The following is a 24,529-nucleotide window of genomic DNA, read 5'->3' on the forward strand; positions in this document are numbered from 1 at the left end:
CAGCCGTGTACTAAGCTTTGAGAATAGGTGTTTGCGGAGAATCTTAGGCGTGCGGTGGTTTGACTTTGTGAGGATTGAAGAGATAAGGTGTAGGACGCAGCAAATCTTGGTCACAATTGTCGTCAAGAAAAGGCGATTCAGTTGGCTTGGCCATGTACTCCGCATGCCTCCTGAGAGCCGCCATCAAGCTTGCCTCTTTTACAAGGCATCAGGTTCGCGCCACCCAGGACGACCACTGCTGACAATTCGTCGGCAGTTCTCGTCAGAACTTCGGGACGCGGATCTGACTTGGGAGGATGCAAGGGAGCTGGCAGCCGACAGAAAAGCCTGGAGACATTTGTGGACTCCATATGCTCCACCTAGGGAGCGGATATGGTTAATTGTGTGGAAGTTTTTGATGGTTTTAATGTTTTTGAATTCAAATAAACCCTGATGATGACAACGTTCTTGTCGAAACCGGTAGGTTAAATTGTATCAATAAAAAAGTGGTGAAAACAAAGTTAATTCATTTTATAAAGTTTATAAAATGTGCCACAAAGTATCTGCGGAAAACATTAAAAAATTATGTTTTTTGTTTATATATTCTATTATATGTACTGGAAATTTTGCGAGAAGGGTTTGTGTTGAAAATGTTGATCCTTATTTTAATATTATTTTGATTAATAAAGTTACCAAACGTTTAAAAAAACAACATTAAATAATTAAAATTATGATTAAATAATTTGATCAATAAAATCAGGAAAATTATCGATACTTTTCATAATACATATTAGTCGACGTGGTCATAATTCAAGATAAATTCGTAACTGCGCAAATGAGATGATTTCACGAAATAGGTACCCATATGTAAAAAAGATACGATATGAAGGTGCATAAGGCGAGTGAATTTGCTTAGGTATATGAAAACCCATTTCGAGTTATCACGTTGGGAGGTCAAGCGTAGCTACATTTAATTTGCTTATTTCTTGATATAGATTAATATTTTAAGCATAATTATTAAAAACAATGTATTATCTTTACTCTGCATAACGGATGTATTGGGTTGAGAAATATTATAATAATGTATAAAAATTTTATTTAAAAAAATATTTCCACTAAAATTTTATCAACTCATATTAATAACTCAAATATTCTAGTAAATTTGACCTGATAATAAAAAATCCGATTTTCTCGCCTCGTATTTTACCCTCATCTATTTAAAAGCAGCATCGTTTATAAAAATAACGTCGCTCTGTATCCCGTGCGCTTCAAATAAACACATAAGTTATGTTTGATTAGTTAGCAGAAATTATGTAAGATGGGTCAATAATTAGTTTCTCAATGATTTCGTTCCTTCAAAGAGCCTCACGTGACAGCTGGTTTTTGTTATAACTACAGTTAATCGTTATTTATATATATTTTTTTAAAGACAAGCACATGCAATGTTGAAGATTGCGAAAATTAATGGCATTACGACAGATTGAAAACGGACGACATAAAAGGATCACGTTTATGTACTCTTTTTCGTTAGTTTAAAAATTATCAACATTTTTTCAATAACAGAGATCATTAAGAACGCAAACTTTTTCTTATCATACTCTAAAATGAATGCATTTCAACTAGTTTCGATAATAATCCTATTGTATTTACTAATGAAATAAATATTCTTTATGGAAAAGTTACTTGGTAAATTACATTTTTCGAACCCACTATAGTTCCCTTGCGCAGGTCTAAGCTTTTGCGTATTCCTCCTCCATTCCATCCCCATTTTAACCGTAACTGCTTCTCTGAGTGATTACTTCATTAGGTGAGAATTCTTCAAACCCTTATTCGCATCCCATGGTGCATAGGTCTTCTGCATCATATGAACGCAGTGTTATATTGATCATTAAAACACGAAGGAAAGGTGATCAGCATTCGGCTTCATGTACCGAGGGTAATATTGAATAAGTGTAAGAGTGAAAAAATCACTTATATTTATTTGACCCCTCCTTCTGGGAATCGAACCCGGGACCTCCAGAACGGAAGCCGAGCGTACTGAACATTACACTACGGAGGGCTCATATTATTTTGAAGCTTTGTTTCTCCGCCGAACGCCCGTATTAACATATCGCGCGGATATTGAACACAGTCAACACCGCACGTAATACGTTTGAATCTGAAATTGTTGTTATTAATAACTGTAATAGCGGATTCAAACAGACTTGTGATTTATTTCAGACATCGTCATTAGTCTTTATCCTAGTTATTTTTCTATCTTACTCTATACTATCCTAAATAGTAAAATGTATGTTACACGGACCAGATGGTTTGGGGATTTGGCATGTTACGAGTGTGACCACACCACTTATTGCTGTTTCAAGCGGAACATAGATGGGCTTAGATGGACGTAGACCATTCCATCCAGCCCCCGATATCTATTAGAATAGTAAGTACAAGAAGATAGTTACGGTGTATGATTCTATAATATTAACCCGGCAAGAGAATAACAATTGTGAACGCTCAGTTCGATCGCTATCCGGAGTAAAACGATAAAATCCTAAACAACAGATTCATGTTAAAGTAAACTCTTCTTACTGTTGACTACGCAGTAACTTAACATTTGTGAATTAAGCTTACAAGCTGGTTATTTTCTATTTGCAATATACGGTTTTCCTAATTATGTTTGTCGCACGCAGGTGCCTATTTTGACAGGGAAATTTAAATTGAATACCCTTTGACTTACGAAGACATACGTTAAGGGAGATCGAATAAGGTAAGGATATTGCAAATAGCCAACGTGCAAGTACGGATGCGTTTAAATACGGTAATCAGCTTTTATTTCCAATTAAAAATATAAAAATATTTTTAGTTGATAATAAAGAGCCAATACGGTCCTTATCAGTTCATGCATATGTGTATCGTACCATGTGACCCATTCTTCTCGGGTATATAAGTCATCCAGCAGCCAATAATTTACATTCGTCGAGAAAAACTAATCGGGAGCGAGAACACTTCCAGAAAGCAGACATGTATTCTTTCGCTGATTTTATGGAAATGTATTCCTGTAAAGTGTTCGTTGGAATTATGTTCTTGGTCCCGGTCAGTTTTATGTTTGTCGTGTTTAACTATTACCTATATAGCAAGTACAACTATTGGAAGAAGAAGGAAGTACCCTTTGTCACGCCGACTTTCTTCTTCGGAAACATGCAGGAAGTTTTCCTCGGGAAGAAGCATTACGGCCAGGTATACTCGGACTTGTACCGGTGAGTTGTCACTTCATTTCTAAATAAATCTTTATTATGTTTGTCGGCTGCTATTTCATTATTTTCAATCAATAATTAGACGAATATTTTCTAAGAATGTAATTTAAATAACCATATTAGTTATGTATGTATAATATTCGTTCCGTATAATACTTCTCATATGAACTTCATATCTCGAGTTCTATTTTGCAAATAATTTTTATCGCCCAATGTCATCTGGGTATCATGTAATGATTTAGAATTCTACATTCTGAATATAGCACTACAACAGAACTTGATTTACGTTAGATAAATGTTTTCGTTTCCCGAATGTATTACGAATCGAATTCTTTACCTTTTTATGAAAGCCAATGATATTCTTTCGAAAACATGTTTATTGCCATTAGATTATTTTTTGTATAAAACTTGAAACTTGGACTACAGAAAACTTGGACTACTCGTTATTGAAGGAAACTTATTGATTGTTACAGTAAAATGCAGGGATTACCTTTCACAGGAATTTTTGCATGTAGACAACCACAGATACTTATGAGGGATCCAGAATTCATAAGACAAATAATGGTGACCAATTTTGAATGTTTCACGGATAATGATTTTGTTGTAAGTTCATATTTATTTTTCTCTTCACACAAGACCCGCATGTTGGATCTTTTCGCTATAATTACTCTTTTATGTTTCATTTGTCTGTTTTAATTTACTTTAAATATGCTCTATCAGGTTAATATAAAAAGAGACCACATGTGGGGAAGTAACCCTTTTACTAACAAAGGAGACATCTGGAAGAAAATAAGGGCGAGATGGAATCCTCACTTTACTCTCTCAAGGATAAAGGCTTTAAGCCCGAGTTTTGTGAACCGAGCGGCAGCTATGATCGAGCACATGGACCACGAGTTAAGGGATATACCCTTTTCGAGAATACCATCTCGAGAAGTAAGAAACATACATATTATACTCTATTGCATTTTAATTTCTTGTTTCCCTTAAACTTATCAATTATCCTTTTAAAATACAAGAATCTGACCAATTAAAAATATTTAAACCTTAAAGATGGCCTATTCATAAGTTAGTATCCTCAGGAGTGTAATTGTTTGGCTACCGTGCATTAAATACAATAAAATAACAATCATATTGTTAATATATTGCACCCAATAAGCTTAGAAACTTTTTGTTTTCCTTTTAGTTGGCAACTAAATACTTTACCGACTCACTGGTTTGGGGATTCTTCGGAATAAATGTTGACTCTTTTAACAACCCAGACAATCCATTCAGAATTTTGGCTACAAGTATATTCAAATCTGATTTTTGGAGTGCTCTCTACAAAACAATTATTTTGATTGCTCCGTGGGTTTCGAAGTTCACCAGGTAATTTATACACTTTTATTTGCGAGAAATATAATATTCTTCATGGCCGTAGTATAGTAAAAATCTGAATATAAGATGCACATACTACATAAAAAAGCAAAAAATAAACTTCTTTTTGACAAAATATTTCAGCTCTCACTCGTTTTAAATCGATACTCGACTACACAAACCATAGCATACAAAACATATGACAATATTATTGGCACACTATCAAAACAAAAATTACGATTTTTACCGAATTTATGTAATTCTATCAATTGTCATTATATCATAATATAAAGTTTTTAGCAGTTAACACCATTTATTACGAAATGTCAGCCTTTGTAGCTTACTACTTAGCTCTATGGGATATGTGCAGTGCTCCTTCCCTGTGCTCCTCGAATCTCTCTTAGCCGAGAATAAAGTAGTTCGTGCAAGAATTAGCTATATTCGTACTGAACTAAGCTCGAAATATGAGTTTAGGGAGTTTACAGTCACTTTCGTTTCTAGTATGAACACAACCTAGTAATATCTTTAGGCGTATTGTTGATATTAATTTCAAAAATATATAACGTTAATTATGTTTGTTGTGAGATAAATTTGTGCTTTATGTAAAATATTTGTATAATATTAAAAATCAATATTTCACAAAATTAGGTATGCCCCAAAAAAAATTGAAGATTTGGCTTTAAGCATCTCCAAAGATATAATGTTGTGCAAAATGCGAACTGGACTACCGCACAACGAGATATACGAAGCTCTATCCAAGTACAGCAAGCACGACAGTAGATACGGTAAGTAACGTGACTCGGTGCCTGCTCGCTTGTGCCTACTCGTACTTTGCGCTCACGTAGAAAGTATAACTTTTTAGGATTTGACCCGCTGGACTTGGCAGGAATGTTATTCGGAGTGTTACTCGATGGGTCCGAAACTGCTAGTGGCCCAGCATCGTTTGCCCTGTACAAGGTAAATTGAAGTGAATTTACTAGTAGAGCAAATATTCGTACACAATGGAGGCGGACAGATAGATCCTGTTCCTATTAGAGATCATTACTTTTTATGTTCTGTTTTGAATGTACGAATAAATACTTGCAGCTCGCTTGCGATCCGTCTATTCAAGCCAGACTGAGGGACGAAGTGGACGACACAACAGAGATGTACGACAACGTATTGGATTTCGATTCCATCAGCAACATGCCCTACCTGGACGCCGTGGTTGCCGGTAAGGCCGCAATCCGCGTTCGGCGGTGTTAGCGTTAAGTTCGCAATACAGATCTTTATTTGTTTGTTTTATTCTATACAGAAACCCTACGTATGTTTCCTCCTCTGTCCTTCGTTACTCGAGTCTGCACGAAGGAGACAACTCTGAAGGTGAGGGACAAGACAATATCGGTGCCGGTCGGAATGACCGTAATAATACCAGTACTAGCCCTGCACATGGACCCTCAGTACTTCAGCGACCCGACGGTCTTCGATCCGACCAGATTTACGAAGGATGAACTCTACAAGATAAGAAAATACACTTATATGCCCTTCGGAGAGGGTCCCAGGATTTGCCTCGGTAATATATATTTTCACTGTTTAAAAATTCAATATATTGTAAATGAATCAACCTTCTTGAAATATATTTATTTTATATTTTTGCTTATATTTAACTATGTAAAATTTACTTTTTTACCTAAACACGTTTAAAAATAGGTATTTATTTTATTAGAATGTTAGATTGACCTTTTATCACTTTTTCGAAATCGCAGGAAAAAAGCTGGGAACGCTAGAGTTAAAGATGTTTCTCGCAACTTTAGTGAAGAATTATAACATACGCCTAGCACCTGGGCAGGATGAGAGCGTCACGGAACTCGATCCCATCACGTTCGTGGTCAGGACGAAGAAGGACATAGCGATCATCCTTAGACCGAGACCAATGAAATAGAAACCATGTTTTTATTCGTCATTCGCCATGTTACTTTCTCTTTTTCATTCTTGTAGCATTAAGCATTAGGAATTAAGCATTTAGCAATAAGCAGTAATTCAAGCAAAGAAAATATTGGGGGGTTAGCGTTAAACATTTGTGATTTAGGATTTAGCATTAAGCACTTAGTAGTAATCTTTGAGCAGCGAGCACCGAGGGTTAAGTATTGAACATTTATAAGTTAGCATTTAATAATAATTACTAAGCAGTAAACATAGAGGGCTAAACATTTAGAATTTAGAATTAAGCATTCAGCAGTTTGCACTTAGCTTTTAGCATTTAACATAAAAGAATTAAGCATTCAATATGTAATATTAAGAACTCGTAGAATTAAGCCTTCAGCATGTAGCATTAAGCATTTAGCATTTAGCACTAAGGGTTAAGCATTTAGAATTAAGCACTTATGCACTTAGCTATACCATACATACAACATTTCTGTCACACAGCATATATGTAATATACTTTTATTTGATTCAATAAAATATAAAAATGTTTAAAAAAACCATTTTATTATTTAAAAATAAACAAATATTGAAAATTATTTTTTAAGTAAAATTTACTTAAAAAACAAAGAATAAGAAGGATAAGGTACAGATAAAGAGAGAGCATCTAAAAAAATTGCAAAAGTATTCTGTTTATTCAATAATTTCACTGTAATTTGCTTCTATTACCGATATCAATATGGATCATTTGTGATAACTTGTCCGCCTCCGTAGTGTAATGGTTAGCATGTTTAGCTACCGTGCTGGAGGTCTCGGGTTCGATTCCCAGAAATGAAATAAATATAAGTGTTTTTACATTCTAACATTTATTTAATATTACCCTAGACTGGTCCCCGAAGCGCAGGAGTGATCACCTTGCCTTTATGTAAGTAACGATCAAGATAACACAGCGTCAATACGATGCAGTGCCCTATGCACCATTGGGTGCGAATAAGGGTTAGAAGTGATAACTTAAATATGATAAATATGTCCATGATTTAATATTTTAGAGATAACCAAAAAAAATGCATGGATTGTAGTTCTCAATCTCGACAGTCACAGGACACGAACATAAAAATCATAAATAATCACAAAACACATAATTGGATGAGAATAAAAAGTGGAATTTCAAGAACACTTAACGTTGATTGGGCACATTTCATTACATGGGACAGAAGAAAGATATAACATAAAGAAAACTTTGCATTTCGACGCCATAGCACAGTAGTGGAGCAAGAGTACGTCACGCAAAGCTAAACTATAAAAAAATTCAGTTGTTATTATAATTTTTTTATTATTATTTTGTTTGGAAATAAAAAGAAGACTCGACAACGGCAGATACAAAAATAAAATATCACGTGTACGTGTAATAAAATAAAATATCTACTCGCCAAGTTTTATATCAATTATAAGGTTTTTTTTAAACAATATGTATCTAAAACATTTAAATATTTTGTATTTCATGACTACCAGTGAATATCAATAAAGTCAATAAAAAAGTTATTAAAATATGTGTTTATTTAGCCAATAATTTTTTGCCAGCGTCCCTAATCCCAACTGTTCAACTTATAACTGTTGAATATAAATATTTATTAATTAATACTTATTTAAATAATTATATAATTTGTGTAGTAGTAACTGCGTTCATCTACTGTGCATGAAGTCCCGAGATCGATCCCCGGCTGGGTTAAATATATAAATGTCTGATAAACTTTGGTACGATGTATCAGTATTTTTTTCTTTGATTTTAACTTTTATTTTTCATTCATTAGATCAGATGTCATAACACGTAGCCGAGAGAAGGTAGTAAAATTAGATTCTCTCGTTATAATACTTGCACCGTAGAGGGTTTTTTGTAGTTTTGTTTTTAAAATTCGCTCAACACAATTCAACAATTACTTATTAGTTTGTTAATATTAAAATTATAATCGTTTTATTGAATTATGAATATGTGTACCGGTTTCCGTGTTTCATTTATATTATTTTCCGTGGGGTGGATTGCGTTTATTTTGTTCTTTTCACTGTTCGGTATTTTCTATTCATCGATTCTAGAATCACATATATGCTAAAGCTGAACGGTAATGTAAAGGGGAATTTTCAAAATTCAATTTTAGAACGCGGACGATCACGCAAAAGGTCTGTCGTGACTTCGCGCGTGATTTAATATATATGTATTTATATATATATATATGTATTTATATATATATATATTTATATATATATATATATATATATATATATATATATATATATATATATATATATATATATATATATATATATATATAAAGTATATAGGTATATAAACATTTATATTGGAAATTGACTTTTGAAAAATTATATTTTTTTTATACTCCTTTTCTTTCCATAACTTATTTCTTTTCCTAACTATATTTTATTTCGAAGAAAAACTTATTTTTTTAATACAAAAACAGGTTTAAGAAAAAAATTACGTCAAATGTTACCTGGGTTAAATGAGAATTAATTTACTTTGTATCGTATTTTAAATTTTAATATTTGGTAGAGCATGATGGTACTAGGGTCATAATCAAATAGGCGTTTAACGTATATTAAATCGAATTCAAAATTATCAAAGACGAAAAAACTTTCCTCACAAATAAATTCAATGGAATCATAAATAATATTTTGATTTTAATTGATGATATTTTAAAGTTAACTAATATCTTTTGATAAATTTGGTAAGAGGGGTGTAGGTATGTTTTTTGTTTCCTTCCGTTTCGTCATGAACAGCTTGAGATTTATACTGATTGTTTACAAATTTCCATCGCAATTGTCGTAACTCCGGTTTGGTAGTTCCTTCCGAGTTAATTTACCCTGCTCTCCGAATGTTACATATGGCATTACAGCAATTGCAGCGAGCTCTTAGTTATATAAGCCACCGCAAGTTGAAGATGTTCGTACGCGGAACCGATTATCTCTCATATGCCACACATGTGCAACTTGTTACGTCACGTTGGATGGACGGTAATCAGTAATGAATCGTGCCAAATGGTGTATGATTGAGCATCGCTGTACTTTACCTGTAGTCCATGCTGGTGTCAGCATATCTACTCTCAATTTCGTGGGAAAATACTGAACATTTTTATTTGTAGCTTTTGGTAACGATCGTTAGCTTATAGAGTTTGACTTCATTACACACGACTTGTTTCGAAAACTACAGTGGTTTTTATCGACAAGTGATGGTTAAAAAATGGTGTGGACGTTAACTTGGTCACACTTGAAAATTATTATGATAAATCAACTCCTATTTTCTTATACAGCGGTGAGACATGACACATGACCTTACAAAGGTCCAAAACAGCCATACACTTAGCTTAAGGAATACACAACTTAAAATAATTTCATGCGTGCGGTGGTTGGACTTCGCGAGGAACGAGGAAATACGGTGTAGGACGCAGACACAATATACACAATTGTCGAGGCGCTTCATTTGAGGGATCATTCCATGTTATGCCAATTTACTGGTACATTTACTTTTTTTCAAATCCTATCCTATTAAAAATACATTGGTACGTTATATAAATATATATTCCGTAATTCTTTACTTACTCCTGCAACATAAAATGTAAGGTTTTTTTAATACATTTTTAAGCCATCTACATTTATAAAATATTTGAAGTAAACTAAACGATCTTTAACTAATCGAAGGATGCATCTGATTCAATAATAATAATTCTAACAATTCATCACCTAATCATCTAAATATTCACCCTACTGGTTTTTTTACATGAAGGAATATGGAAGTCTGAGCATCCCAGGGGTTACAACCTGGCATTGGGGCGGCTTAGACGATCACTTTATACGCTTGTGTAACGTTCACTATAACTATAAATATATATATATATATATATATATATGTACATATATCAATCATCAATTAGAAATCAATACTTCACGTCACTGCGCTTCGTACAAGTTACGGTACAAGACAGCTGCATTATGGCGTGACACAAAAATCGGAAGGTCAGAGAAAATGATCCGTTAATTTTGATTATCTCTCCGTGAGAAGTTATGTTTGCAGAATTATCTCGCCGATTACACCACTTGTCCTCAAATTGCGTAAACCTGTTGATTGAGATGATTCGGAATATTTTCTCTTGTTAAGTCATACTTTGGCAACTGAAAATATATTTACGCACTTGTTCGGAATGAAGCGTTGCACCTTAAAAGGACACTCTGTAGCGAAATGGTGAATAAAAAATGAGCAACATTACTTTAATTTGATTTCTTTACTGTCAGTTATTGGCTGGAGTTTCCATATATGCAATTGTTATTTACGCAAAAACCAATTCAACATCGGCAACCATAAGTAGGATTCAGAAAACACGTTTTATAAATGACTTGATTGATGTTCTGGTCAACTGAATTGATAGAAATAATGCAATAACTGACTAGTGTACTATTAAAAACCTTAACAATTTCAAACATGGGTAATAAATATTGAAATTCACACGTTAGGTAATGGCGCGATGGCATGTATACTTACAAGAAGTGCTTAGTGCTCAATTATTTCCTAAAATTATTGTGTTGGTTTTAAACCATACTTTTTTAATTGAATAATCTTGATATTCGAATAGCAGATATCGCTTACTCCTTTCAATAACGTCATATAAAAAAATCGACAATTTTCATGTTTTCGGAATGCAGAAAATGTACTAAATCCCATCAAAAGCGTCATATTTTTAATTTAATATTTACACGCCACAGGGCTGAAAGTTCTGTTTTTGTATTTTGAAGAAAAGGTTATGTTTTATTGTTTTTTTAAATAAACTAAATATTTTTCAAATGGAGCAAAAACCTTCAGGTTTTACTTAAAAAGATCTGTTGCACAGTAAAAAGTTCAATAAGTGGCTTGATATTTATTTTTAAAACATTTTATTAAATTTTTAAACTTTAAAAACGATCTCCTGAAAAATCAAGTATTTTGATATATGACGTTGTTGAAAGGAGTGAGCGATATATCTATAAGATAAATAAAAACCTAAAAAAGGGATGTGAAAACACTAGAAGAATTAGTAAAAAATGACTATACTTTGTGTCAGTCTTTTATACAGTATGGGATTATTGGTAACGGTGGTACGAGTAATACATTTTTAAATAGTATTGGCCAAAAATCGATGACAAAAATTATACTTCATGTTCCGAGTCGGACTCCCACAAAGGAATATTCATCAATTTACAACTTATTGTACCAGTCAAGCAACTATATGTGTAACAATTCCGCATATAAGAATTTCTCTCACATATCAAAGAAAACACCTCCTAGTAGCACAAAAATCACAATTGGCACACTTTATGGAAACGTCCAAAGAACTACAATATCCAAAACACAGAATCACATAAATATACCCCTTTTAGTCAAAATAACTTGAATTACTTTTCAAGAAAGTTGTAAACGTGCTTTCAATATCCATAAATTCATTAAAAACGTATAAAAGAGCTATTAATAAATGGATATTTGAGATGGGTAGATTTCAAATATTAGTATTTGAAGTATTGTAAAAATGTGCCTTCGACACGGGAAAAATCATGATTACGAATTCAACTTGTAATTTGATATTTTATTTATGATGTAATACAAATTTACAAATAAATGTAAGAAAGTGACTCTGCACCCTAAATACATATTCATTTATAACAACAGAATAGCATCCACTTATAATAACGCAATATCTCATACGGCCACTAAACAGGAAAATCACAGGGAGGCAAAAGCTGAATAATGTCTAGATAAACATGAATAATAAAGGGTAAATAACACCATATAAATAAAATTCAATTTTCTGTTTTAAATATTATATTGATTTCCCCTACACCTCTCCTTCAACTTATTACCTGATGCTTATTCCTTAGCTATTCATGTTTTCATCATCACATTTTCATTAATTTGTGATTTATGTTTTTGATTGATTGAAATTTATTGTTCGTTTAAAGATATGTACCTAATAAGCACTATCTGCGTTCTCATTTCAAACGGCTATATAAAGCTATATCTTTGGCCAGCATCACTTGTATATTTTTAGTTGGAAGAATATTGATTCTTAGCAATAAACACGCCGATGTATATGCGAGGAGTTAAATAAAATATGCAAAAAATGATCTACGTGTAAAAATAAAAACAAGTAAACCAATTCCACTTACGGATTTATCAGTTTTACTGAGACCGATTACATGCTCGTTATACACACATAATTGTTTGATCGATCTTATTACACGATAACATTACATACAAATGTCGTGTGCTTTAGATATGTGTATAAATATTCGAAAAAAATTCATTTTACTTTATATCGAATTTGGCTTATGTCAATGATTATATTATAATAAAAAAATGCATACATATACGTTTAGTATTATATTTGCATATATGTATTTGCATGTATGTATATGCACTGCTGACAATTCGTCGGCAGTTCTCGTCAGAACTTCGGGACGCAAATCTGACTTGGGAGGATGCAAGGGAGCTGGCAGCCGACATAAAAGCCTGGAGACTGTTTGTGGACTCCATATGCTCCACCTAGGGAGCGGATATGGTTTAAATAAATAAATATGTATTTAGTATCATGTAAGAAAAAATGAGAAGAAAAAATCAATTCTCTCAATACGATATATTCCTTTAAATGTACCTACTTATTTATCTTGCATCTTATGTTACCTATTTTTACTTATAAGGTTGTATTTTCAATCACTTTTCTTTATAATTAATATATTTTCATATTTTCTTAAAATATAGGTAACTAAAGCAATACCAATTCTGGTACATATTTATTTGACTAGCGGATATGGATTTGTCTGTGAGTGTGCTCTCTAAATACTCAACATGTTATAAGTATAATTGTATAACATAAACTCGCCTAATTAAACCTAAAAGCCTTTATAACTTACATAATCGTTGACCATAAATTTTGTAAGGAAAACGTGTAATATGTAAATGTTTTCATACACAATATAAAGCTCATTAAAATATAACAAAATTATTAAATTAAACTATAATTTATCATATCGTTTCTCAACACGGTGTAATCATAATTTATCATGTAAGCATTATACATATGATACATACATTTATTTTCCAAAACATCAATTCAAAATACTTTTGGACACGGTTTCCATAATAACTGTGCGTTCGCCTTAATTATACAACATTGTTTACTTTCGTTTGTTAATAATATTTTATATCATGCCAAGAGTTTACAGCCTAGAACCAGTCAATTTTATAGTATAGTATAGAAGTGATTGAGGAAACAGAGGCCGATTTTGGAGCAAAGCCAAATCGCTCCATAAAAGCCATAAAAAATGTTAGAGGAGCGTTGCAACGAACGCAGGAGGAACGGTAGCACCAGTAGGAACAATAGTAGAACACCCTTGAAGGAGAGTATGATAATTAATAATACCAAATTTAAAAAAACGTTTTTGATGTTTTATGAACAAAAATTTGATATGCATGTAAAATATCGTTGCTGGATGATGATGATGTTTTGCCGGCATAAATCTCTTATTTTTCATGATTTTACATCTGGTAAGGAATCGTATATTTTTTTTAAATTCATAAAAAGTCCACACGTATGAAATAACTTCTCTCATAGGTGATGTATTATTAAACTACGTATCGTCTATCTTGTTTGCATCGATTCGTATATAAACCTGATAAGTTCATCTTATTGTGCCCATGCTATCTCCATTACGGCAAGCTAGTTAGTAAATGAGTATTATTTCCTAGTATGTTTCAAAAAGTATTATGAATATTCCACATACCAACCCGGTTGATAATTTAGCATATTATGCAGTAATTGCAAATTGAACTTAGAACTTCTAGTGACCGCAAGGGCATCACATCGTGTCTGGTAACATCTAAATCAAGGGTGGCCAACCCGCGGCCCTATTATTATCTATGAGCTAAGTCATGCATGTCGTTATAAAAACAGTATAATATATCCGTTCGCATGTTCTTCAGGATCGCCAATTTAAGGCAATCTCGAAAAATCTTGAAAACCAGTGAAGGTGTGCAACTCTAACTATTGAAATAGATTTAGAAATATCAAGTAAGCGAAAAGGAACTCAAATCTAGCACTTAGTGTCCATTGATAAATTGATTTTATTTCAAATATAATTGCTAATATTGTTTGATTTATGTGTCCTTATTAATAATTTTGATTGTTAAAATTATTCAAAATGTTTACTTCTATTCAAATACATTTTTTTGTTCAATGTATGTTTTCTTTTCATATCTGGTCGTAGTAATGTATTTTTTCACAATTATCCTGACTATACTTGCTGATTATCTGTGCATTCAAATCATTTCAAACACTTACATAAAATTAATAAGCATGAAATTTGTTACAAAAAATTGAATGATTTTTTTATAATATCTGTATGCGGCGGTGGCGTGGGTGCGATTTGGGTTAGCCAGGCCTGATCTAAATCATGTATTTAAAAAATCTTCATTACATTTCGACCCCTATCTCTACAAGTTATTTTACCATTAATAATCCGAAGATTAGTTTTTCTTTTATATTTTTAGCAATCGCCCAAGCTTTTATTTACTACTTTATTTATTTATTAAAAAAAGGTTCATCTTAAGCATTGTTCTTAAATGCCAAAACGAATACTATTATTTTTATGCACTATTTTAATCCGTTATTTGAATTTAAAATCAAAATATTCTTTCACCATTTTATCGATTTGCGAAGAAGTAAAATTAATTCAGTTCTATAATCGAGTTAGTGGTCAACTAGCATTGCCCCTCGAGCATACCCTTCAAAATTATGTAAACTGAAATTCATAAATCACTCCTGTTTTTACCATGTTATAAGATGCATACAAAATATATATAAGATCGATTCCTGTCATAATTTCCCTCGTTCGATAAAAAACAATAATTTTCTGTTACATTTCATCTTTTTCTTTAAATTTTTCTCCACTTGAGTTCAAAATCAATGTTAACGCTGCCATTTTCACCATGTTTAACGAAATTTTCAACGACAAAAAGTATAAATTTGAAATAAGAAGGTATATTTCTTTTTCTACGCTTTTATTCGTTCAAGGAAAGTCATTTTAACAGTTGGTTTTGTTACGACTGCAAAAAAGTGTCGCCGTAGATTGATGTCTAATCTGACTATCATGAATATGTTTTATTTATTCTTCCTTATATGGCGTTGGTGGCCTGGTCAGTGGTTAGTTCACAGAGTTTGGGATTCTACTACAAGGCTGTCACAAGTCTCTTCGAGTTATGCCTTTCCTATGCCAACATTACTTTAAAAGCTTTATAATGCGTCTTTAGAAGTCAGTTCAATGTTTTCCTTATTATAAAATAATCGCTTAAGAGATAATGCGCCTGGCAGTTTACTATACCTCTAATAACATGTACCTATACCAGCGAAATTGGGAGAGCACATTGAAAGAAGAACTGTCGCTTAGTTTCGAAAATATGGTATTCTGTACGTAAAGACAAGATCTTGTTATTTCAGTGGCGCGCTCGTGTTCAGAAGTTGGCGTCCATCATGGCGCTGTAATGTTCCTGTCCTTTGAGGCGTGGAGCAGCTGCTGCATACCGAGACTCGACTACTTTCTGATATTCCTCAACCAATGACGCCCTTTTTCTTCTCGCCTCTCTTTGGATTATGATGTATAGTATTTTCTTCTCTTCAGATTTTTACAACAAAAAAAATACGAAAAAGGATTAGCATACAAAAAAACCAAACTCGTCTCCATAAAATCGTGACCAGATAAATTGAAATAAGATTTCTTAACTAGAATGTTGCCAATGTTAATTAATCATCATTAGAATGATTACATCTAGCGTGACTGCAATTTTTAAAGTATTAGGACTACCTATTGCAATTTAAACTCTTTCGACAACGCATAATCTCTTTTTCGCATTTATCTTTTTAACTCTCAAATATTCGCTATTATACATATATATATATATATATATATATATATATATATATATATATATATATATATATATATATATATATATATACTACTACTACCAACACGCCGTTTCCCCGCAGGGGTAGGCAGAGAGGATGGAACGCCACACTCTTCTGTCCTGACATACACTCCTAGCCTCCTTCACATCCATACATCTAGTCATACATGCCCTCCGATTACGCAGACTTTTGACACCGCCAGATTTTAGGTTCTGATTGATCTGATCGTGCCAAGTCTTTTTCGGTCGTCCACGTTCTGTTTTCCCTCTCACATTCGCCACATATATTTTCTTAGTCATTCTCTCGCTATCCATTCGCTCCACATGTCCATACCACCGCAAAGAGCTCTTTCTAATCTTTTCAATTATTCCTCGTTCAGCCTTACATTCCTTTCTTATATCATCGTTTTTAATTCTGTCATACAATGATTTTCCACACATTCGTCTGAGGGAGCGCATTTCAACAGCATTCACTCTGCTTTCATCCTTCCTTTGCCAGTTCCATGTTTCGCTTCCATACATTAGTGTCGGTACTAGCACGCCGTTGTGAACCGCTAGCTTGGCTTCCATGGACATATTCTTATTCCCAATCACTCTGTTAAAAGCACCATTCATTCTATTCCCTGCATTCACTCTTCTCTCAATATCCTTATCCACTTTTTCATCCCTTGTGAACATGCTTCCTAGATATAAAAATTCTTGCACCTGTTCTAGGGATTCATTGTGCACGATAATCTTGCATTCTGTCAAATCTTTCTCTCTTTCAAACACCATGACCTTTGACTTACCTTCATTCATTGCCAGATCATTTTCCATACATACATCGTACATTTTTGACACTATTAGTTGCAAGTCCTCCGCGCTGCTCGCTAGCAGTACGGCGTCATCCGCATACAGCAAGCAACTAACAGTTATATTCATCATTTTCGCTCCGACTCCCATACTTTCAATCTCTTTCATACAATGGTCCATATAGAGATTAAACAACCATGGTGACATTACACATCCCTGCTTTACGCCTTTGGATATTGCAAACCATGATGTAATGTCCCCATTCACTCTTATACTAGCTGTGCTGCCCTCGTAGAGGGAAGCAACTGCTTGTATAAGTTTATTGTCTACTCCATATTTTTCCAGCACGCTCCATAATTTTATCCTATCAACCTTATCATACGCTTTCTGCAAATCCACGAAAGCACAGAAGAGTTTCTGATTTTTAGCCAAAAACTTTTCCGTCAGCATTCGTAGTGCAAAAATTTGATCTGTGCAACCTCTTCCACTCATAAAAGCACCTTGCACATCCCAAATCCGTTCTTTCGTCACCATTCTAACTTTTTCAATTATAATCTTACTATAGAGTTTACCGACAGAGCTTAGCAGGCTTATCGCCCTATAATTCCCACACTCTGCGCGAGATCCCTTTCCCTTGAATAGAGGCATGATTACTGCCCGTCTCCAATCCAGAGGTGTGTATCCTTCCTCAAGACACAGGTTAAATAGTCTGTGAATCCATGTGAGGGTGGTCAGTCCACCACATTTTACAAACTCTATAGCAATATTATCATACCCAACAGCCTTACCGTTCCTCATTAATTTTAAGGCATTCGTTATTTCTGACATACTTATCTCACATACCATACCCTCACTCACCCTTGCCTCTATGGGTGTCTCGGTGGAGACATTGCCGTTACTTTCATAAATTTCCATAAAGTATTCTTTCCATCTTTCTTTCACTTCACTTTCATTCGTCAATATTTTACCATCATTTGATTTGATAACTTTCATACCTCCATTTTCAGTCTCATTTTTTGCGTTCTTTACCTCTTTCCAGAAAAGCTTAATGTTTTCTTGAAAGTGGGTTGACATTTTCATACCTTCTTCTCTCTTTAGACGATCTTTCCGTTCTTTTACTCCCATTTTCACTTTTCTCTTACATTCTTTATACCGATCTTTCATTATTTTAAAAAGTTCACTCTTAACATCGTTAACTGCTAACATATTAAGCCAAGCATTCTTCTTCTCAGAGACAAGTCCTTTCATGCCCTCATCCCACCATGCATCTCCTTTTTTTCTACCTTGGATCGCAACTCCACATACACTCTTTGCTGACTCATACATACACGATTTGATGTGCTCCCAGGTATCGTCTACATTCATATCCATATTCCTTACATTCAATCTTTCATTCACTTCCCTTTCATACGACTTACTTACATTCTCGACTTGTAGTTTTTCAACTTTGACTCTAGAAGAAACCGGAACAGTTTTGTTCCTGGACCGCCATCCACGGAACAGAATTACTCTCGATACGACGAGGAAATGGTCCGACTCCATTTCAGCCCCTCTAAATACTCTCGTATCGATTGTATTTCTCCTCAATCTCGAGTCAACAACAACATAATCGATTATGGTCCTTTCATTCCCTCTCTCCCACGTATACTGATGGATCCCCTTATGATCGAAAAAAGTATTCGAAATAAAGAGGTTCCATTCCAGACACAACTCGAGCAGACTATTCCCATTACCGTTCGTTCTGTTATCACCAAACATACCTAAGGCTGATTCGAAGCCATCCCTCCGAGTGCCTACCCATCCGTTAAAATCACCTGCTAGAATCACTCTTTCATTCGATCTTCTATTTGTCAGCACTTCTCTTACACTCTCCCAGAACTCTCGTTTCACATCCTCAGAAGATGAGTTCACAGGAGCATACCCTATTACGATAAGGATACTCGTGACTCCAATCTTGAAGGAGATCCACATAAGCCTGGCACTTATACATTTGTATTCTTTCATACACTCTACCATTCTTGGGGATAGTAGCGCCGCGACGCCCTGACTCGCCCGCTCTGTGTCCTGTACTCCAGACCAAAGAACAGGCGTGTCATTATGCTCCAACGTACCACTTCCCCTTTTCATGCATTCGCTTACACACACAATGTCTAGAGCTTTGCTCTTCATACTTTCGCACAACTCATTCATCTTCTTATCCATTCCTCCTCGGATATTCCAAGCGCCTATGCGGCATTCCATCCTCCTCTTTGCACCCCCGCGAGAGACGCTGGTGGTGAGCCTCACTGCTACGTAACGGCATTCTCTCGCACAACTTTTATTATCCTATTTGCACATACTTAAACTTATAAATTCATTAATTATTCAATTATAGATACACTAATATACAAAGAACATGTACTAATATAAGCTTAAAATTATATCAAAAGTAACACTAAAAACAAAACTCAAATCATCCACTTATCCCTTAACACACTGTTTATAATATATTGTTTAAGTTTATGGTCTAACCTAAAACGTTCACTGTTTATTTTCACTTTTTTGTTTATTTAATTTAATTTATGACGGTCATCAGCGGGGTAGGGGCGGGGGTGTGGGGGGGGGGTCCATACTGGGCACACGTGTATCGTCTCCATCACTCTCGGCGTTCCATTTCTTAAACGTTGTAGCTTCGGATGTAGCGACGGATTGGAGATTGCATCCAAGACTTTGCATCCCTTTCCAAACAAATCTCCGCTTTCGCTGGCGGTATCCCAGATGTTCGGATTTGGAAAGGAATTCCGGGGCGCTCATACGCCTCAAATTCTTGGTTCAGAATTATGGAACATATAATTCTTCACTTTACACTACTACCATAAGGAATCTTTACACTTTTACAAATTTATATTGTCACCAGACACAACACTTATAAGTATGTAAAATTTTACGGATTTTGGATGCAAATATCCGCCAGAAATTAATTAACTGATGGAGCGGGCTTACAAAGCAGCCACTCTGTATATATATATATATATATATATATATATATATATATATATATATATATATATATATATATATATATATATATATATATATATATATATATATATATATATATATATATATATATATATATATATATATATATATATATATATATATATATATATATATATATATATATATATATATATATATATATATACATATATATTAAAAATTAGTATATATTTCTATTACAATTAAAGTGTAAATAGGCGCTTCTTTTTTATAATTATAGTCATAAAATGTTTAATCCTCACTTGTAACAAATACCATTTTTCATAAAAGCTATATAAATAATAATTATTGATGGAAACGAATAAACATAGTTCAGTTTTACAAAGTTTGTATTATGACATATCTCATCTTGAGTAATAACGACCATCACTTTATATGATCCCATAGGCGAGAGCAATATTCGTTTTTTTAAATAAAGTTTATATCTAATAAAAAATGCAAATTAAGAATCGAAAGTAAACAGAGATAAGATTCTATTTATTGCGTAAACGTTTTTATTATTTCATAAAACTATTTAATACATCATCGCGAAATATATAAGTTTTTTCACTAACATCTCAGACTCAAAAATGATGAAGTGCATTTCCATGAGCACCATCAAAAAATTAACGATTTAATGGTCCTATGACTTGTTTGTATCGTGAAGTAAAGAATTAAAGAATAAATGAGTATGTTATAAAATAACAATTGTATAGTTCTTTCCATATTTATTTAATTTTACAAGTGACCAGGTTTCGTCATTTCTGCCACCATCAGACTAGTGGTATCGGTAAAGACTACACTCAGTCAGTGATCTAAATAAAAAAGTGGAAAAAATCAAATAGTTGTTATTTTATTATATAAAATGCAGTTCCACTAAGAAATGTCAGTACAAAACTTAATTCTAATGAATAAGTTGTAGTCAGAACCATTTCCATTTTATTAAAGCTTTTGTCTTAGCTTTATTTTGTACTTTTCTGTAAAATGCAAAAAACCAAATAAATTATTGAATGAATCAAATAAAATAAATAAAAAATACAGAAAACCAAATATCCGGCTGTATAAGAGCGTTTGTGCACTTCACGGAGTTTTACCGTCCGGCACTTCAGTTAGCATGATAAAACAGATGATTAGCTTAGATTGTGCTTTTGTCTTTCTTTCTTCGGATTAGTGTTCTCGATCGGTGCGCGATCACGGTGCGCGATTACGCTGATCAATCACAGTTTAGCGTGATCGATTCTATCACGCTAAACTGTCGTAGTCGTTTTGAAATAGTGAAATCTGGCAGCCGCATCTGAAAGTAGTTTTAGGGAGATCTGAAAAAATCTTCGTCATGAAATTCATATTGAATGTTATCTACCATTGTTGTGAATTCGGCCACACGAAATAGTTCTATCTCGCTGCATACGGATGCAGCGACGGTACGGACCAGTTCCTCGGGTGGCGTAGCCATGAGATGCGTCTTTACTCTATCTCCCATTTCTTTTACAATTAATGATGAGTCAATTCATGATATTTTTCGGTGTTTTTATAATATGAGTGATAAGACATCCATATATTGTTGTTACAATACGCTTGTCTAAATTCCCATTAGTATAGATAATAATTACTGCCACGTTGGTCGTTTTCAAAAAACCAACTTAAAATATTTTTTCACCGCGTTTTTTTCTTCATAATATTGTACTTAGCTCGAGTAGTAGCTGAGCCTTCGAACATGATGCGGTTGCAATACTGCATCGTAGTATCCTATGCTCAAACACCATTAAATTCTGCATGGTATAGAAAGATCGGTGTAATTTTATAAGAGTTTAATAATAACTGTTAAGTACTATACACCACATAGTAATTACCATTAAAATACACCGAAAGAATCTAGGTGTGCTAGTTCTTTCAAAACATTTCTATCGATAATTGCAGCTGAATCCGAGATGATATCATCGTCGGATATTAATTTTTCATTAATCGAAGACGTCTAGAGGTTATTCATTTTTAAATTATGCGTAAAGTGATTATGAAATGTTGTCAATTATTAAGCTTTACATACAATTCGTACAATTATTAATACTAAATATATGACCAAATTAATACAATGGAGTGTATTTTATAGTGGTTTTCATTTTTTGGTACGATGGACAGCAAATATTTAATTTTTGTAGAAATACAACTTTTATGGTGTTAAGTAAGTTACAAACGGAAAGTGCATGTGACATGATGCGTTGAACGAGAAAGTATTTTGGTGTGGACAGGTACTACGGTTTCACAAAAAATGTAACACTGGTTAATTCCAAATAAACAGTTCAGAATTAATGTTGTTAATTTTTTAATAAAATATCATTATTTCATAATATAATATATTTTACCGAAATAATTCAGTTTTGTTTCAAAATATCTATAAAAGAAATACACCAAACTCTTATGCATTACTTTCGATAAAATCATTTCTTTATTTTTATTTCTTCTCTCTAATGAAACGAAATATGCCTGCTAAACGTGGCGCATCCTTGAAATTGTCTCTCAATTCTCGTCCTGTTATCGATTATCGAATCGCTCCTAAGGAGTATCACTTCAAATAGAAAACATAATTTATAATCCGTTGAAGATCTATTTCATCCAAAATACCCGATAAATTATATCTAAAAATGAAAAAATTTTATAAGAACAAAAAATACTCCGCAGAATAATTTTCCGCCATATTAAAGGTACGGTGTACATTTGGCAACACCAGCCTTTCCTTAGGTGAATAATAGTTTCAGTTTACAAAGGTTGCTATTCTCATGGATTAATTTCATAAATTATTTTTAATAAAAAAGAGAAGGATATTTAAGAAAAAAAAAAAGTTAACACTTGGATAATACCACTTAATGAGTTTCATTACACACGACTAAATAATGCCGAATCAATAAATAATACTATTTATATACAATTTCGAAGGCTTAGCAATTGAAATTTTTTTAAAGTGAATTACAGGACCTATCTAATTTTCACATCAAATAAAATATTTTATCGTCTGGTATGTATGAGGAGATGCATGAATGTAGAAGAGGCGAAGAATGTTTGCTAAGACAGAGTGCACCCCTTCGGGGAAGCAGCGTGATGGTTAGTTAGTTAGTTATAAAATATTTTATCTTTACTTTTGTTTCATAAACCTTTTTGGTAAACGCCTTTCTTAGTTCAAATGTTACCTAGTTTTGTCTTATTTATAAATTTGGGGTTTGATTTGTATAGCTCCATTATAATTTACATATTAAACGATAAAATCAATCATTGATTTTTGGACCCTAAATTGTATTTAGCCCCCTTAGCCTAGCTATCAAGAAGTCCCCACCTTATTTACTCCTTTGGATTTTGTTCTGGAGTTTCATTAAAAACATTGCGTATGCAGAAAAGACTCGGGATTTGGATCACCTTGCAGTTTCTGCCGCTATCTTGACAGTTACTACTGACAATCCAGAGTGACAAACAGAACGCACATCGAAACATACTAAAGACTAAATCATTTTCCGCACATTTTAAGGTAAGACAGTAATAGTTTTTTATTATTGTTATGTTGGCATTATTTTTCGATGGCCCTGTATTTATATACATATTTATATATTTATAATTATATATATACAAATATATACATATATATATATATATATATATATATATATATATATATATATATATATATATATATATATATATATATATATATATATATATATATATATATATATATATATATATACATTTACATATTTATATATTATTTCAAAAGCAAACGTGTATCATGAAAGAAGTTTATAAATGAAAAGCAATTTTTTTAACTATCCCGCGATTAAAGCTTAGAAAATCCCACGGTGAGAACAATTAAATGAGTATGTATTAATGCTCACTTTTATCTCGATAAATCTATACTTTGTCTTTGTGTTAACAGAAGAAGCATGCGGAAGATTAGCGCATTGTCAATTTTATTGCCACAAATCTAAATATAATTGAATGCACTAAGTATTGAATCATTGAAGTTATTTCTTTCCCAGTATACAATACGATGGAGCCCCTCTATTGCGACAAATCTTGTTAAATTTGAAAAATTGAAAAAATGGCACTCAAAATACTGATCTAAGGTGTAGACGCGAAAATTCATAAAAGTGGAAATATCTGGAAAACTAAGGCACTTTTACTGAGGTCATATTTTCATTTTTTGGTGAGTCATATGCTGGCCTAACACCCCTCAAAAGGAATACGTCGGATTATGGGACAA

At 33.2% G+C, this 24,529-nt stretch overlaps 1 protein-coding gene and 1 long non-coding RNA gene across 2 annotated transcripts; both read left to right on the forward strand.

Annotated features, from left to right (window-relative positions):
* The first annotated feature begins 2,936 nt into the window (after positions 1-2,936).
* On the forward strand, positions 2,937-7,036 carry LOC148308869 (cytochrome P450 6j1-like). The gene is made up of 9 exons (XM_088260893.1): positions 2,937-3,224; positions 3,695-3,824; positions 3,942-4,154; positions 4,405-4,586; positions 5,223-5,359; positions 5,437-5,531; positions 5,661-5,787; positions 5,869-6,126; positions 6,320-7,036. Exons 1-9 carry the CDS (start codon positions 2,989-2,991, stop codon positions 6,493-6,495), a joined length of 1,554 nt encoding a protein of 517 aa, XP_088117019.1. The 5' UTR covers positions 2,937-2,988; the 3' UTR covers positions 6,496-7,036.
* Positions 7,037-7,288: 252 nt separating this feature from the next.
* On the forward strand, positions 7,289-8,024 carry LOC148308870 (uncharacterized). Its single transcript, XR_015837613.1, has 2 exons — positions 7,289-7,401; positions 7,526-8,024. It is a non-coding gene; the product is annotated as an uncharacterized LOC148308870 (long non-coding RNA).
* Positions 8,025-24,529: the final 16,505 nt, after the last annotated feature.

Source organism: Brachycentrus maculatus, unplaced genomic scaffold (assembly GCF_059751285.1).
Source record: "Brachycentrus maculatus isolate JH-2025_06_01 unplaced genomic scaffold, ASM5975128v1 h1tg000144l, whole genome shotgun sequence".
NCBI lineage: Eukaryota > Metazoa > Arthropoda > Insecta > Trichoptera > Brachycentridae > Brachycentrus > Brachycentrus maculatus.